Genomic DNA, 17,919 nt, shown 5'->3' on the forward strand with positions numbered 1-17,919 from the left:
TGCAGCTTACTCTAAAGTACGACTTTAAGATGACTAAGGTGTAGACTGTCCGTTTAAGGTTGTTTTTTTTTTTGTACTTCCCCAATAAACAGGACTGCTGTGAGAACAGATCACGTGAGTCAGAAAGCACACACTGTAGGGGCACTCCGCTCGAGGCGAGTCACTGTAAAACGCTAGTGTGAGTGGGGAGGTAGAGAAACTTACCGTCATTAATCAGACGGTTTATTTATAGTTAAAATACACAACTGACTTCTCAGAGAGATAAAGTACAGACCCCCCAAATGCCATGCTACACTTAATATGCAGGTCACATTGTGATCGCCTGAAAAACCTCTCCCACTACAGCTGCAGACACCCAGCTCTCTGGCGCATTCAAGGTTATGTAATCGATCACATCCCACAAGCTGAGAACCAATCAGGTTGGACTTGTGATGTCGTCATTTATTGCAGCAAAATGGCAGCTTCCACATAAGAAAATTATGCAAAGTGAAGTGCCCACAGCATGTACTATCAGAGCCGGGAGGTGTGCTGCACAGATTAACCCCTTGTCCACCAGAGATAAGTATACAAAATGTAGATTCTCACCAGATACTGATGTGCAAGCTGTCGGAGCCGTTGCCAAGGCCCCATAAACATCCAATATTCCAAAAAAAAAAATCAGCAGGACCATCACAAGTAATATGAGACTTTTATTGTTCCCAGAGGACAGAAAACATGATGTTTTGGGCCTGCAAGCCCTTAATAATAAGCATATAATTAAGGGCTTGCAGGCATGAAACGTCCTGTTTTCTGTCCTCTGGGAACAATAAAGGTCTCATAAGATATGATGGTGCTGCTGATTTTTTTTTAATATTGTCCACCAGAGAGGGAGAAATACAACATAAAGGGCAGCAACAGATTGCTACCTACTGCAGAAGCACCAGGTTTGAGCTACCATTAACCATAATGTTATGTGAGAAATAGAATTACATTTGTGCAGACTGGCAGCAGCTTCCTCAGATCAGACTAGGTCTTGGGCTGTATTATATGCGGATTATGATATTCTACTGGCTGTCACGAGTTCTGTAACTCACATGATCTGTTCTCCCTGTTGTCTCTGCCATCCTGTATAATGGGAAAGTACAGAGTTTTCCTTTTTAGACAACTGGAAGAGCACATGCCAAGCTTCACAAGCCTAACCTTGCTACATATATGTCCCTATTTGGCTTCAGCAGAGATCATAAGATATGGAACTGCAAACAAATGAAGGCTTTGCTAACATAACGACTGCTTGTGGCTAGCCTTGCCTACTCCTGTAGGTAACTCTTGATTGGCTACTCCAATTAAGTGGTGGGTGGAGTTTAGCTGTTGAAAAACATCTGGAGCAAACAAGGCAATTACATTGTGTTTACTGTCCCTTAGTAAAACCCAACGTATTGCTTATGTTTTTTTAGGTTGATCATTTTTAGGTTGATCATTGTAACACATTTCTAGAGCAGTAACACCCAGTTGTTAGTAAATCATTTTTGTGGAATGTATTTGTGGGATGTAGTTCTATGTTAAATTGATATTATACACAGACATTTTCTATCATACATATAAAAGAGCAGAATGTTACAAATGTTTAGTAAAAGCGGTTTGCATTTAAACTAAACCTAATTTGTATAAGTGCTAAGGAGAACTTCCGTAGCGCTACTGACTGTAAGATTCGCTTTAAATTTATGCAGCTTTTACTTAAAAAAAGAGAGACATTCCGTAGAATGGAAAACACTTTTTAAAGGGTTAGTCCCAAGACTGCAAAACTTTTTTTTTAACATATGGGTTAATCACAGTCCTTTAGAAAAATATCTTATGATTTTCTACAAATTATGTTTATCTTATAACATGTCATATGCAGATCATTTGCAATGCAGTATTCAATTTAAAAAAGCATGTATACAAAGTTTAATTATTTTAATGTTTTTTTTTTCCTTTTAATGTTTTTCTGTGCAAAATATATTTTAAGATGTTTAACTGTTATTTCATATACATAAACTATGCAATGTCCCTTTAATGAACCATTAAAGGGACACTCAAAATTAAACTTTCATTATTCAGATAGAGCATGCACAGTCTTTTTATATTTAAACTTTTTGAGTCACCAGCCCCTACTGAGCATGTGCAAGAATTAGTGTGTATGCATTTGTGAATGGCTGATGGCTCTCACATGGTATGTGTATGCATTTGTGTTTGGCTGATGGCTGTCACATGGTACAGGGGGAGTGGAAAAAGGCATAACTTTTAAAATTGAAAGAAATAAAAATCTACTACTCATTTGAAGTTCAGACTAAGAGCTAGTGCATTGTCTTGTTATCTTACATTTGCTGATTATGCAAATCTACAGTGTTGACTGTTCCTTTAAATACAGTAGAATTATATAATCAACACATTTCAGTTATTTAAATTTTCCTTTACCCTGTATTATGTGACAACCATCAGCCAATCACAAAATACATATATGTATATCCTGTGAATCTTGTACCTCAGAAAGTGTGCATATAAAAAGACTGCACATTTGATCTTGGAAGTGAATTGGAATGTTGTTTACAATTGTGTGCGCTATCTGAATTATTAATTTTGATTTTGACTTTAGTGTTCCTTTAAAGGGACATTATACATTAGATTTTTCTTTGCATAAATGTGTTGTAGATGATCCATTTATATAGCCCATCTGAGTGTGTTTTTGTAACAATGTAAAGATTTGCTTATTTTTTAATAACATTGTGCTGATTTTCAGACTCCTAACCAAGCCCCAAAGATTTAGATGTGTACTGATGTCTACAGATTCCTGCAGCTCCTGTTTGTATAATCTGTCTTTCTATATGCAGTAAAGGGGAGGAGGGGGGGGGGAGAGAGAGTCTGCTGTTCCTGTTTTCCCAGCCCCTTTCACTGGGTGTCCCAGTAAAAGTTATGGAAATTGAAACTAGTTAGATATTATACTGATGTATTGATTCTCAGTCACTGACAGTAAGAATACACAGTCTCTATTGGTGGAGAATTGTCCTTCTTCTTCTTATACAAGTCTGATTTGAAAAACTTGGATCGCTCAGTGCATTATCATCCATTTCCCACGCCAAAAAACTGTAATACTGTTTAAAATTAACTCTATAAGGAATGAACAATTAAAAATAATGCAATATCTCTTAAAAAACTAAACCCAAACAGATGTATTAAAGGGACAGTCTAGGCCAAAATAAACTTTCATGATTCAGATAGAGCATGTAATTTTAAACAATTTTCCAATTTACTTTTATCACCAATTTTGCTTTGTTCTCTTGGTATTCTTAGTTGAAAGCTTAACCTAGGAGGTTCATATGCTAATTTCTTAGACCTTGAAGCCCACCTCTTTCAGATTGCATTTTAACAGTTTTTCACCACTAGAGAGTGTTAGTTCACATATTTCATATAGATAACACTGTGCTCGTGCACGTGAATATATCTGGGAGCAGGCACTGATTGGCTAGACTGCAAGTCTGTCAAAAGAACTGAAAAAAGGGGCAGTTTGCAGAGGCTTAGATACAAGATAATCACAGAGGTTAAAAGTATATTATTATAGCTGTGTTGGTTATGCAAAACTGGGAAATGGGTAATAAAGGGATTATCTATCTTTTAAAACAATAAAAATTCTGGTGTAGACTGTCCCTTTAAGTGTTAAAGTAATGTGAAAGTCAAAATTTAACTTTCAAGGCTCAGAAAGAGAATACTTTGTTCTCTTGGTATTCTTTGTCAAAAAGCATAACTAGGTAGAATGAGGAGTAGCAATTAACTACTAGGAGCTAGCTGCTGATTGGTGAATAACACATATGCCTCATGTGACTGACTCATTAGATGTGCTCAGCTAGCTCCCAGCAGTGTGTTGCTGTCCTGGAGCTGATTTTTATTATGTGTTTAACTTATTTGCATAGGTTAAACATATTGTTACAAAACTGCTGCTATATAGTACTGTAGACACATGCACACTTCTGAGCTTACCATCTTGTTTTTCAACAAAGGATAACAAGAAAAGAAAGAAAATTTGATAAAAGAAGTAAAATGGAAAATTGTTAAAAATGGTATGTTCTATCTGAATCATGAAAGAAAATGTTGGGGTTTTATGTAGGAACGGGGGAATGTGCTCAAAATGTGCAATTCGTTCCAGTGGACATTCGTTTTGGACAATCGAATTTTGATTCGAAGAAAATCCATTAAAATGTGTTAATCGAATGTTATTTCCGGTTTTTGAATGTTAATAATTAGATTGAATATCCAGGTTTCAAAATTTTAATCTAACAAATCAGACTTGAACTATTTAACTTTTTCAGAAGGAAATTTTAGTAAATTGTTACATAAGCAAATATATTAATTCAAATTTTTCTATTTCGAATAATTGCATAATTCGAATATTATATTTAAACAGAGCATTAAAAATACTGTTACATATATATTGAATATCATTTTTATAATTTACATATTGCATATTTCGAATCAAATTATTAGAAAAATGTTAATTGAATATTACATTTAAAGCAAGGATTAGAAATACTATTACATTAAAGGGACACTGAACTCATATTTTTTCTGTCATGATTCAGATACAGCATGCAATTTTAAGCAACTTTCTAATTTACTCCTATTATCATTATTTCTTCGTTCTCTTGCTATCTTTATTTGAAAAAGAAGACATCTAAGATAAGACGCCAGCCAATTTTTGGTTCAGACCCTGGACAGCATTTCTTTAATGGTGGGTGAATTTATCCACCAATCAGCAAGAACAACCCAGGTTGTTCACCAAAAATGGTCCGGCTTCTAAACTTACATTCTTGCTTTTCAAATAAAGATGCCAAGAGACTTAAGAAAAATTGATAATAGGAGTAAATTAGCAAGTTGCTTAAAAAAGCATGCTCTATCTGAATCACAAAATAATAAATTTGGGTCCAGTGTCCCTTTAAACTAATGTTAGAATGTTGTACAAACATTTAAAATTCAAAAAGAATGAACGAATGTGTTAAAAAATAATTTCATTTTTCGAATATTGCAAAACATTCGACCCATCCCTTGTTTTATGTCCCTTTAAGATGACCCGCTTCTCTCTAATCTATATATTTTTTTAAAAGTAACTGTGTTGATAACCTGAATAACTACATTTAATTAAAAATTGATGACAACTTTTATCTGCTAGACAATGCCGGATTTAATAGCGCATATTTCACAGAATTATTTATAGACTAACATGGCACCTTCGCAAAAAAAACAATGTTAATTTATTGCCGTTATTGTTCTGAGCTTTTAGTATTGCGTTTGTGACATAACTGTGTTGGATAAAACGCATAATTAAATTATCTTAGATTTATATTTTCAGGGGACGTAATGGCCATATTTTCACAAAAAGTTTTAAAAGAAATGTATTTTTGAGACTATGGATTTACTAGATTATGGGACATAAATCCCAAAAATGTATTTTGTGATTCAGATGAGTATATATATATATATATATATATATATATATATATATAAAAATATATATATATACATTCAGTGTGTATGTATATATATATATATATATATATATATATATATATATATATATACACTGAATAAGAAAGGCACTCTACGTGATTCATAAATCAAACTTTACTTTAAGTGAACGTTTTCGGGGTTGCCCCCGTCCTCAGACTTTACAAGACAAACAAAAATAGAACAATTTACGTGATTACCTGGTTGTGATCCTGCTAGAGCGTGTAGCGTCCCCTATGAGCAACTGCGCATGCGCAAGAGACTATACGGAGGCCCTAGAGGTTCAAAAGAGTCACCAAGTCAAAAAAATTAAAAAGTTAAAAAACACACACAACACTCCAACGTAATAGCAAACAAAATTGAATGAAATGTGTATGGGGAATAATATTTTGTAGCCTCAAGTATGTGTAACATAAGTCAGTGTACTATGCTGCGATAACAAAGGGTGATCCAGTGGATCTACAATACCTACTCAGAAATATCATTCATATTGCGAGTCATCCCAAACATGAGAACATTAGCTACCCTGATCATATATTTATTTATTCAACACAAAACGGGCCACAAAGCTTCATACTAACACATCTATTGATAATGCATTACATATCACATATTCTTTGTTTTACAATATACGTATCACTATCGTTAGGATTGCAAGCATTGTAACCTAGCAACAGCAAATATTGCGTAATTGCAGGTCAGATACCTAAAATGCTAGTGATCATATCACAAGTCATCCTATGTTGTTACAAACTAGCAACATATGCTGTTACAACCTAGCAGCACGAAATCATGTAGTGCTAACTGTATCATATTAGTACACCAGCTACTCCTATGGGTCTAATTAGAATGTTACCGTTGAGACCACAAACATATATTAACATATATTATATATTAACCACGTAATCCAATAATAGTCAGTATACCATGTGCGTAAATCCAATGCCAGATCGTAAACAGAATGGACAATGCCATCAATAAGATAAGCGATTTAGGATATATCAGATCAAAGAATGACCCACAACAATATAAAAAATGATGGTAACATATATATATATATATATATATTCAAATTCCCGATATCTTAATCACCAAAAATGACATAATCACTCATACCATACAGAATTATATCCTAACAATACACCAAACCAAAGTAATTGGGCATACAAAACCTCTCTACACAAAGGGAACATAACCTGCTATAGTGATCCAATTTTTTTTTGGTGATTAAGATATCGGGAATTTGACTATATATATGTTACCATCATTTTTTATATTGTTGTGGGTCATTCTTTGATCTGATATATCCTAAATCGCTTATCTTATTGATGGCATTGTCCATTCTGTTTACGATCTGGCATTGGATTTACGCACATGGTATACTGACTATTATTGGATTACGTGGTTAATATATAATATATGTTAATATATGTTTGTGGTCTCAACGGTAACATTCTAATTAGACCCATAGGAGTAGCTGGTGTACTAATATGATACAGTTAGCACTACATGATTTCGTGCTGCTAGGTTGTAACAGCATATGTTGCTAGTTTGTAACAACATAGGATGACTTGTGATATGATCACTAGCATTTTAGGTATCTGACCTGCAATTACGCTATATTTGCTGTTGCTAGGTTACAATGCTTGCAATCCTAACGATAGTGATACGTATATTGTAAATCAAAAAATATGTGATATGTAATGCATTATCAACAGATGTGTTAGTATGAAGCTTTGTGGCCCGTTTTGTGTTGAATAAATAAATATATGATCAGGGTAGCTAATGTTCTCATGTTTGGGATGACTCGCAATATGAATGATATTTCTGAGTAGGTATTGTAGATCCACTGGATCACCCTTTGTTATCGCAGCATAGTACACTGACTTATGTTACACATACTTGAGGCTACAAAATATTATTCCCCATACACATTTCATACAATTTTGTTTGCTATTACATTGGAGTGTTGTGTGTGTTTTTTAACTTTTTAATTTTTTTGACTTGGTGACTCTTTTGAACCTCTAGGGCCTCCGTATAGTCTCTTGCGCATGCGCAGTTGTGCATAGGGGACGCTACATGCTCTAGCAGGATCACAACCAGGTAATCACATAAATTGTTCTATTTTTGTTTGTCTTGTAAAGTCTGAGGACGGGGGCAACCCCGAAAATGTTCACTTAAAGTAAAGTTTGATTTATGAATCACGGAGAGTGCCTTTCTTATTCAGTGTGCATACTACAGTTTGAAGTGCACCCCGGAGGCTGTGTTTCAGTAGCGAGTGTGGGATTCACCTGAGATTTTGTATATATATATATATATATATATATATATATATATATATATATATATACACACATACACAAAACTTTTCAATTTATCTGCATTATTAATTTGTTTTGTTCTCTTGATATCCTTTGTTAAAAAGCATACCTAGGTAGTTTCAGGAGCAGCAATGTACTACAGGAAGCTACACATCTATGCCTCTTGTAATTGGCTCACTTTATGTATTCAGATAGTGCTCACTAGTGCATTGCTGCTCCTTCAAAACAAAAACAGGTTGAAGCACTATTTAGCAAAAACAGATATTTCATATAAAAAAAAATCTAAAGGATCAATTTCCCATATATTTTATACTCTACAACTACTATAACAAGTCATTGCGAACACATTAAAGGGACAGTAAACACCAGAATTTTTGTTGTTTAAAAAGGTAGATAATCCTTTTATTACCCATTCCCCAGTTTTGCATAACCAACACAGTTATAATAATACAATTTTTACCTATGTGATAACCTTGTATCTATGCCTCTGCAAACTAACCCATTATTTCAGTTCTTTTGACAAACTTGCATTTTTAGCCAATCAGTGCTGACTCCTAGGAGCTTCACATGCCTGAGCTCAATGTTATCTATATAAAACACATGAACTAACGCCCTCTAGTGGTGAAAAACTGTCAAAATGCTTTCAGATTAGGCATTCTTCAAGGTCTAAGAAATTAGCACATGAACCTCCTAGATTTAGCTTTCATTTAAGAATGCCAAGAGAACAAAGCAAAATTGGTAATAAAAGTAAATTGGAAAGTTGTTTAAAATTACATGCCCTATTTAAATCATGAAAGATGTTTTTTTTTACTTTACTGTCCCTTTAAGGCTTAACTAATTTTACATTAAACTGTCTATTTAAATATATCTATATTTATTTTATCTTATTCACTGTGTTGCAACTGATCTGCATAAAAACATTTAGATATTTAGTCATTTTGTTTGACAGTCATATTTTTTTTTGAGGCCCTGGCCACACCCCTCAAAAAAAACCTTGAATGTTGTTTATATTATTGACCAATTAGAGACAGGAATAAAAAAGCTCCTTTACATATCTATCAATCACTTTGTAGCATGTAGCAGTGCCAGGGTTCAGCTTTCCACACCTCAGTCTCTTTAGGGGCAGTGGAAACAAAACAATTGTCAAAGTTAAATTACATGAAATCAGTCAATCACATAGGAGTGTGTATTCAAACCTCTCTGGGGTGGAGTAGAAACACTACAATTTCCAAGCTTAATTACAGGAAAAGCAGTCAAAATAAAATGTTGAAAGTGCATTGCAAAATTGTATAATGAAGCATAAGTAAACATTTTATGAGAAATCCAATATTAAGTTGAGTGTCCCTTTAATATGAAATCCTTTAGTGTCAATAAAATGTTATTGCCAGGTCACGTGATCTATTTGGTGTCACTCCTTTTATGATGGGGTGTTTTTCCCTGGCCTTTGTATTTACCATATAGAGACTGATTTCTATGCACCTACACTAGCTTCTCTTTGCAGCAATCAGAAAACCTATCGTGCTGATGAGTTCCGGCAAGAACAAACAGCCGGCCACATGCGGTGATCTGATGCTGTACACCTATCCCTGCTATGCTTTAAAGCATTACAGTTGCATGAGTGAGTCTGTATTTTAACCGGATAGTGAGACACTATATCATTTTCTTTACCTTACCCAGAATGCCCTATTGCTGTGGAAACACCCTACTATCTGAAGTTTTAAGTGGAATTGGATGTGCAGATGTTTGATACAAATGATCAATGTATTTATTTATAACTGTAACAGTATATTTCTGGCTCTGCTAACAATGTAAATGTGTATGTTCAAAACAAACATATATTGGTAGCATAATAATAATATTAATACTAATAATATTTGTACAATTCCTCCGAAATATTAAAAAGAGAGAACCTTCTTCCTCCTCATCCACTTTTTTAGTTTATGTAATTCCATTCTAAAATTGTGAGATTTTCAGTTCCTGTTGGAAATGGAAGTGCAGAACACTGTTATATCCTACACAGCCATTGGCTGCACACTCTAGTGAGCTATTTAGCTATTTATAACTGTCACTAATTGGTCACAGCAGAGAAGGTAACCTAAGTTACAACATGGCAGCTTGCATTGTTTTATAAACACTAAAACTTTATACTTATTTTGTCAGTATTTAAACAGCTAATGAAAGTTTTTAAAAAAAATACATCTACAGACTAATCTTTTCTTTAACTGCATCAGTCTATCTAGCATGTATTTAGTGTTTAATGTCCCTTTAAAGCAAGTATATGGTCAGATAAGTATAATTACATCTAGGGAGTCATATGACCCATTGTTTGGGGAAATAAGACTTTTCATATTGTGAGGGTCTCAGCAGTGTAATGGATTTTTGTTTACTGGTAAATAAGTTTCTGTAGTTTCCTAATCAAATCTATTTTTTTTATTTAGAAGACTCATCTTTAACATCAAAAGTTGTTAAGAAATAAACTAAGTGTCATAACCCTCCCATTTTCATTTCTCTATACCCATTTGATGCCCACTGCCCATGTACACCTATGAATTTTCTGTCTTTAATTTAAATTTGCCTCCCTAGGCCTACAGAAAGTATAATTCATGCAATTCCCAATATGACAACATACAATTAAGTCAAATTTGAAATAATTCTAATACAATCATTTTCCTTTAAAGGGACAGTCTATTCCAGAATAGTTAGTTTAAAAAGATAGATAATCCCTTTATTACCCATTCCCCAGTTTTCATAAACAACACTGTTATATGAATATACTTTTGACCTCTGTGATTTCCTTGTATCTAAGCTTCTGTAGACTGCCCCCTTATTTTAGTTCTTTTAACAGACATGTATTTTAGCCAAAATGCAATGAGATAAGAGACAGTCTTCAAGGGCTTACAATTAACATATGAGCCAACCTAGGTTTAGCTTTTAACAAAGAATACCAAGAGGAACAAAGCAAATTTGATGATAAAAGTAAATTGGAAAGTTGTTTAAAATTGCATTCCCCATCTGAATCATGAAAGTTTAATTTTGACTGGACTGTCCCCTTTAATACACTAAATATAATCTTTTTAGTCATACTGCAGTAATTTAGGCTACTTCACTTACCATCATCTTCACATTCTTCAAGAGGCTTCTGCTGTTTGTTCAGGCACCGCGGGTCTAACCATGATGTCGTTTTAGTATTGTGGCTATAAAAGAAATGCAGAAAGATTTAACATAACATGCAGTACTAAGTATTTATTGTCATTTAACAGGGACAGTAAACACCTTGTAATGACAAGACAATTCTGTAGTATTAAAGGGATAGTAAACCCTATTTTTTTCTTTCATGATTCAGATAGAACATGCAATTTTAATCAACTTTCTAATTTATTCCTATTATCAATTTGTCTTCGTTCTCTTGGTATCTTTATTTGGTTCGGCACCCTGGGTAGTGCTTGCGGATTGGTAGATACATTTACCCACCAATCAGCAAGAGCTGCCCAGGTGCTGAACCAAAAATGGGCCGGCTCTTAAGCGTAACATTTCTACTTTTCTAATAAAGATACCAAGAGTACAAAGAAAAATTGATAATAGAAGAAAATTAGAAAGTTGCTTAAAATCGCATGCTCTATCTGAATCATAAACGGAAAAAAATTGGGTTTACTATCCCTTTAAAGATTTAAAAAAAAAAACAGAATTTATGTTTACCTGATAAATTACTTTCTCCAACGGTGTGTCCGGTCCACGGCGTCATCCTTACTTGTGGGATATTCTCTTCCCCAACAGGAAATGGCAAAGAGCCCAGCAAAGCTGGTCACATGATCCCTCCTAGGCTCCGCCTTCCCCAGTCATTCGACCGACGTAAAGGAGGAATATTTGCATAGGAGAAATCATACGATACTGTGGTGACTGTAGTTAGAGAAAATAAATCATCAGACCTGATTAAAAAACCAGGGCGGGCCGTGGACCCGACACACCGTTGGAGAAAGTAATTTATCAGGTAAACATAAATTCTGTTTTCTCCAACATAGGTGTGTCCGGTCCACGGCGTCATCCTTACTTGTGGGAACCAATACCAAAGCTTTAGGACACGGATGATGGGAGGGAGCAAATCAGGTCACCTAGATGGAAGGCACCACGGTTTGCAAAACCTTTCTCCCAAAAATAGCCTCAGAAGAAGCAAAAGTATCAAATTTGTAAAATTTGGTAAAAGTGTGCAGTGAAGACCAAGTCGCTGCCTTACATATCTGATCAACAGAAGCCTCGTTCTTGAAGGCCCATGTGGAAGCCACAGCCCTAGTGGAATGAGCTGTGATTCTTTCAGGAGGCTGCCGTCCGGCAGTCTCATAAGCCAATCTGATGATGCTTTTAAGCCAAAAAGAGAGAGAGGTAGAAGTTGCTTTTTGACCTCTCCTTTTACCAGAATAAACAACAAACAAGGAAGATGTTTGTCTGAAATCCTTTGTAGCCTCTAAATAGAATTTTAGAGCACGAACTACATCCAAATTGTGTAACAAACGTTCCTTCTTTGAAACTGGATTCGGACACAAAGAAGGCACGACTATCTCCTGGTTAATATTTTTGTTAGAAACAACTTTCGGAAGAAAACCAGGTTTAGTACGCAAAACCACCTTATCTGCATGGAACACCAGATAAGGAGGAGAACACTGCAGAGCAGATAACTCTGAAACTCTTCTAGCAGAAGAAATTGCAACCAAAAACAAAACTTTCCAAGATAATAACTTGATATCAACGGAATGTAGGGGTTCAAACGGAACCCCCTGAAGAACTGAAAGAACTAAATTGAGACTCCAAGGAGGAGTCAAAGGTTTGTAAACAGGCTTGATTCTAACCAGAGCCTGAACAAAAGCTTGAACATCTGGCACAGCCGCCAGCTTTTTGTGAAGTAAAACGGATAAAGCAGAAATCTGTCCCTTCAAAGAACTTGCAGATAATCCTTTCTCCAAACCTTCTTGAAGAAAGGATAGAATCTTAGGAATTTTTATCTTGTTCCATGGGAATCCTTTAGATTCACACCAACAGATATATTTTTTCCATATTTTATGGTAGATTTTTCTAGTTACAGGCTTTCTAGCCTGAACAAGAGTATCAATGACAGAATCTGAGAACCCTCGCTTTGATAAAATCAAGCGTTCAATCTCAAAGCAGTCAGTTGGAGTGAGGCCAGATTCGGATGTTCGAACGGACTTTGAACAAGAAGGTCCTGTCTCAAAGGTAGCTTCCACGGTGGAGCCGATGACATATTCACCAGATCTGCATACCAAGTCCTGCGTGGCCACGCAGGAGCTATCAAGATCACCGATACCCTCTCCTGTTTGATCCTGGCTACCAGCCTGGGAATGAGAGGAAACGGTGGGAACACATAAGCTAGGTTGAAGCTCCAAGGTGCTACTAGTGCATCCACTAGAGTCGCCTTGGGATCCCTGGATCTGGACCCGTAGCAAGGAACCTTGAAGTTCTGACGAGACGCCATCAGATCCATGTCTGGAATGCCCCACAATTGAATTATTTGGGCAAAGATCTCCGGATGGAGTTCCCACTCCCCCGGATGAAATGTCTGACGACTCAGAAAATCCGCTTCCCAATTTTCCACTCCTGGGATGTGGATTGCAGACAAGTGGCAGGAGTGAGTCTCCGCCCATTGAATTATTTTGGTCACTTCTTCCATCGCCAGGGAACTCCTTGTTCCCCCCTGATGGTTGATATATGCAACAGTCGTCATGTTGTCTGATTGAAACCGTATGAATTTGGCCTTTGCTAGCTGAGGCCAAGCCTTGAGAGCATTGAATATCGCTCTCAGTTCCAGAATATTTATCGGGAGAAGAGATTCTTCCCGAGACCAAAGACCCTGAGCTTTCAGGGGTTCCCAGACCGCGCCCCAGCCCACCAGACTGGCGTCGGTCGTGACAATGACCCACTCTGGTCTGCGGAAGCTCATCCCTTGTGACAGGTTGTCCAGGGTCAGCCACCAACGGAGTGAATCTCTGGTCCTCTGATCTACTTGTATCGTCGGAGACAAGTCTGTATAATCCCCATTCCACTGACTGAGCATGCACAGTTGTAATGGTCTTAGATGAATTCGCGCAAAAGGAACTATGTCCATTGCCGCGACCATCAAACCTATTACTTCCATGCACTGCGCTATGGAAGGAAGAAGAACAGAATGAAGTACTTGACAAGAGCTTAGAAGTTTTGATTTTCTGGCCTCTGTCAGAAAAATCCTCATTTCTAAGGAGTCTATTATTGTTCCCAAGAAGGGAACTCTTGTTGACGGAGATAGAGAACTTTTTTCTACGTTCACTTTCCACCCGTGAGCTCTGAGAAAGGCCAGGACAATGTCCGTATGAGCCTTTGCTTGTGGTAGAGACGACGCTTGAATCAGTATGTCGTCCAAGTAAGGTACTACTGCAATGCCCCTTGGTCTTAGCACCGCTAGAAGGGACCCTAGTACCTTTGTGAAAATTCTTGGAGCAGTGGCTAATCCGAATGGAAGTGCCACAAACTGGTAATGCTTGTCCAGAAAGGCGAACCTTAGGAACCGATGATGTTCCTTGTGGATAGGAATATGTAGATACGCATCCTTTAAATCCACCGTGGTCATGAATTGACCTTCCTGGATGGTAGGAAGAATTGTCCGAATGGTTTCCATTTTGAACGATGGAACCTTGAGAAATTTGTTTAGGATCTTGAGATCTAAGATTGGTCTGAATGTTCCCTCTTTTTTGGGAACTATGAACATATTGGAGTAGAATCCCATCCCTTGTTCTCCTAATGGAACAGGATGAATCACTCCCATTTTTAACAGGTCTTCTACACAATGTAAGAATGCCTGTCTTTTTATGTGGTCTGAAGACAATTGAGACCTGTGGAACCTTCCCCTTGGGGGTAGCTCCTTGAATTCCAGAAGATAACCTTGGGAGACTATTTCTAGCGCCCAAGGATCCAGAACATCTCTTGCCCAAGCCTGAGCGAAGAGAGAAAGTCTGCCCCCCACCAGATCCGGTCCCGGATCGGGGGCCAACATCTCATGCTGTCTTGGTAGCAGTGGCAGGTTTCTTGGCCTGCTTACCTTTGTTCCAGCCTTGCATTGGCCTCCAGGCTGGCTTGGTTTGAGAAGTATTACCCTCTTGCTTAGAGGATGTAGAACTTGAGGCTGGTCCGTTTCTGCGAAAGGGACGAAAATTTGGTTTATTTTTAGCCTTAAAAGACCTATCCTGAGGAAGGGCGTGGCCCTTACCCCCAGTGATATCTGAAATAATCTCTTTCAAGTCAGGGCCAAACAGCGTTTTCCCCTTGAAAGGTATGTTAAGCAATTTGTTCTTGGAGGACGCATCCGCTGACCAAGACTTTAGCCAAAGCGCTCTGCGCGCCACAATAGCAAACCCTGAATTTTTCGCCGCTAATCTAGCTAATTGCAAAGTGGCGTCTAAGGTAAAAGAGTTAGCCAACTTAAGTGCTTGAACTCTGCCCATAACCTCCTCATAAGAGGATGCTTGATTGAGCGACTTTTCTAGTTCCTCGAACCAGAAACACGCTGCTGTAGTGACAGGAACAATGCATGAAATTGGTTGTAGAAGGTAACCTTGCTGAACAAACATCTTTTTAAGCAAACCCTCTATTTTTTTGTCCATAGGATCTTTAAAAGCACAACTATCTTCTATAGGGATAGTGGTGCGTTTGTTTAGAGTAGAAACCGCCCCCTCGACCTTGGGGACTGTCTGCCATAAGTCCTTCCTGGGGTCGACCATAGGAAATAATTTCTTAAATATAGGGGGAGGGACAAAAGGTATGCCGGGCCTTTCCCATTCTTTATTTACAATGTCCGCCACCCGCTTGGGTATAGGAAAAGCTTCCGGGGGCACCGGGACCTCTAGGAACCTGTCCATTTTACATAATTTCTCTGGAATGACCAAATTGTCACAATCATCCAGAGTAGATAACACCTCCTTAAGCAGAGCGCGGAGATGTTCCAATTTAAATTTAAATGTAATAACATCAGGTTCAGCTTGTTGAGAAATTTTTCCTGAATCTGAAATTTCTCCCTCAGACAAAACCTCCCTAGCCCCTTCAGACTGGTGTAAGGGCATGTCAGAACCATTATCATCAGCGTCCTCATGCTCTTCAGTATCTAAAACAGAGCAGTCGCGCTTTCGCTGATAAGTGGGCATTTTGGCTAAAATGTTTTTAATAGAATTATCCATTACAGCCGTTAATTGTTGCATAGTAAGGAGGATTGGGGCACTAGATGTACTAGGGGCCTCCTGAGTGGGCAAGACTGGTGTAGACATAGAAGGGGATGATGCAGTACCATGCTTACTCCCCTCACTTAAGGAATCGTTTTGGGCAACATTATTATCAGTGGTATCAATTGTTTGTCACATTTATCACATATATTTAAATGGATAGGAACCTTGGCTTCCGAACATACAGAACATCGTCTATCTGATAGTTCAGACATGTTAATAGGCATAAACTTGGTAACAAAGCACAAAAAACGTTTTAAAATAAAACCGTTACTGTCTCTTTAAATTTTAAACTGAACACACTTTTTTACTGAATATACGCAAAAGTATGAAGGAAATGTTCAAAATTCACCAAAATTTCACCACAGTGTCATAAAGCCTTAAAAGTATTGCACACCAAATTTGAAAGCTTTAACTCTTAAAATAACGGAACCTGAGCCGTTTTTACATTTAACCCCTATACAGTCCCTGGTATCTGCTTTGCTGAGACCCAACCAAGCCCAGAGGGGAATACGATACCAAATGACGCCTTCAATAAGCTTTTTCAGTGGATCTGAGCTCCTCACACATGCATCTGCATGCCTTGCTTCTCAAAAACAACTGCGCATTAGTGGCGCGAAAATGAGGCTCTGCCTATGACTAGAAAAGGCCCCCAGTGAAAAAGGTGTCCAATACAGTGCCTGTCCGTTTTTTTAACAATTTGCCAAGATTAAAATAACTCTCCTAAGTTATAAACCATTAAACATGCTTATATAGTAATCGTTTTGGCCCAGAAAAATGTCTACCAGTCTTTAAAGCCCTTGTGAAGCCCTTGTATTCTTATATTGAAAATTAAGAAAATGGCTTACCGGATCCCATAGGGAAAATGACAGCTTCCAGCATTACCAAGTCTTGTTAGAAATGTGTCATATCTCAAGCAGCCAAAGTCTGCTCACTGTTTCCCCCAACTGAAGTTAATTCCTCTCAACAGTCCTGTGTGGAAACAGCCATCGATTTTAGTAACGGTTGCTAAAATCATTTTCCTCTTACAAACAGAAATCTTCATCTCTTTTCTGTTTCAGAGTAAATAGTACATACCAGCACTATTTTAAAATAACAAACTCTTGATAGAAGAATAAAAACTACATTTAAACACCAAAAAACTCTGAGCCATCTCCGTGGAGATGTTGCCTGTGCAACGGCAAAGAGAATGACTGGGGAAGGCGGAGCCTAGGAGGGATCATGTGACCAGCTTTGCAGGGCTCTTTGCCATTTCCTGTTGGGGAAGAGAATATCCCACAAGTAAGGATGACGCCGTGGACCGGACACACCTATGTTGGAGAAATGAATATCCTTTTTCCTACATATTTATCAACAGCCCAACTCCACCCACCCACCACTTGCCTTATTGGGAGGAGCCAATTTGCACAGGTGAACACTGTGCAATGCCGCCTACCTAACCTCACGTAACGAATTACGTGAGAGTAGAACTTGTCAATCACCCCCAGTGGAAGGAATCCAAGGTGAATTTCATCCACCAACTCCAAACTGATTAAAGGGTTTTATGAAGCAGCGTTTTAAACTGTTGCTTCATAAATATCAGTTGCAGGCTTAAATGAGCGAGACTGCAGCCGATCGGGGCATTCGGCTCTTGATAAATCTTGCCCTTTGCATTGCCAGGCAAATCTTATCAAAACCACTAACAGTGGGCCAGATTACGAATGGAGCACTATCTTAACATGTGCCCGTAAAGGGGTAAAATTTGTCCGAGCTTGCGGTTTCACTTTGTGCTAAGCGCAATTAACCAGATAATAAATAAAAATTTGCCCCAATTGCCCCCAAAATAAAGACGACAA

General features: G+C 37.5%; 1 protein-coding gene across 9 annotated transcripts in view; it reads right to left on the bottom strand.

The window, feature by feature from the left end:
• Nucleotides 1-17,919, bottom strand: part of MAGI1 (membrane associated guanylate kinase, WW and PDZ domain containing 1) — a 1,010,133-nt gene that overhangs the window by 170,434 nt on the left and 821,780 nt on the right. For all 9 annotated transcript variants that reach the window (XM_053721007.1, XM_053721010.1, XM_053721009.1 and 6 more), the window contains exon 6: nt 10,944-11,026. In XM_053721007.1, coding sequence (XP_053576982.1) covers nt 10,944-11,026 — 83 coding nt within the window. The remainder of the gene's footprint in view (nt 1-10,943; nt 11,027-17,919) is intronic.

The sequence above is a fragment of the Bombina bombina genome, chromosome 7, assembly GCF_027579735.1.
Source record: "Bombina bombina isolate aBomBom1 chromosome 7, aBomBom1.pri, whole genome shotgun sequence".
Classification (NCBI taxonomy): domain Eukaryota; kingdom Metazoa; phylum Chordata; class Amphibia; order Anura; family Bombinatoridae; genus Bombina; species Bombina bombina.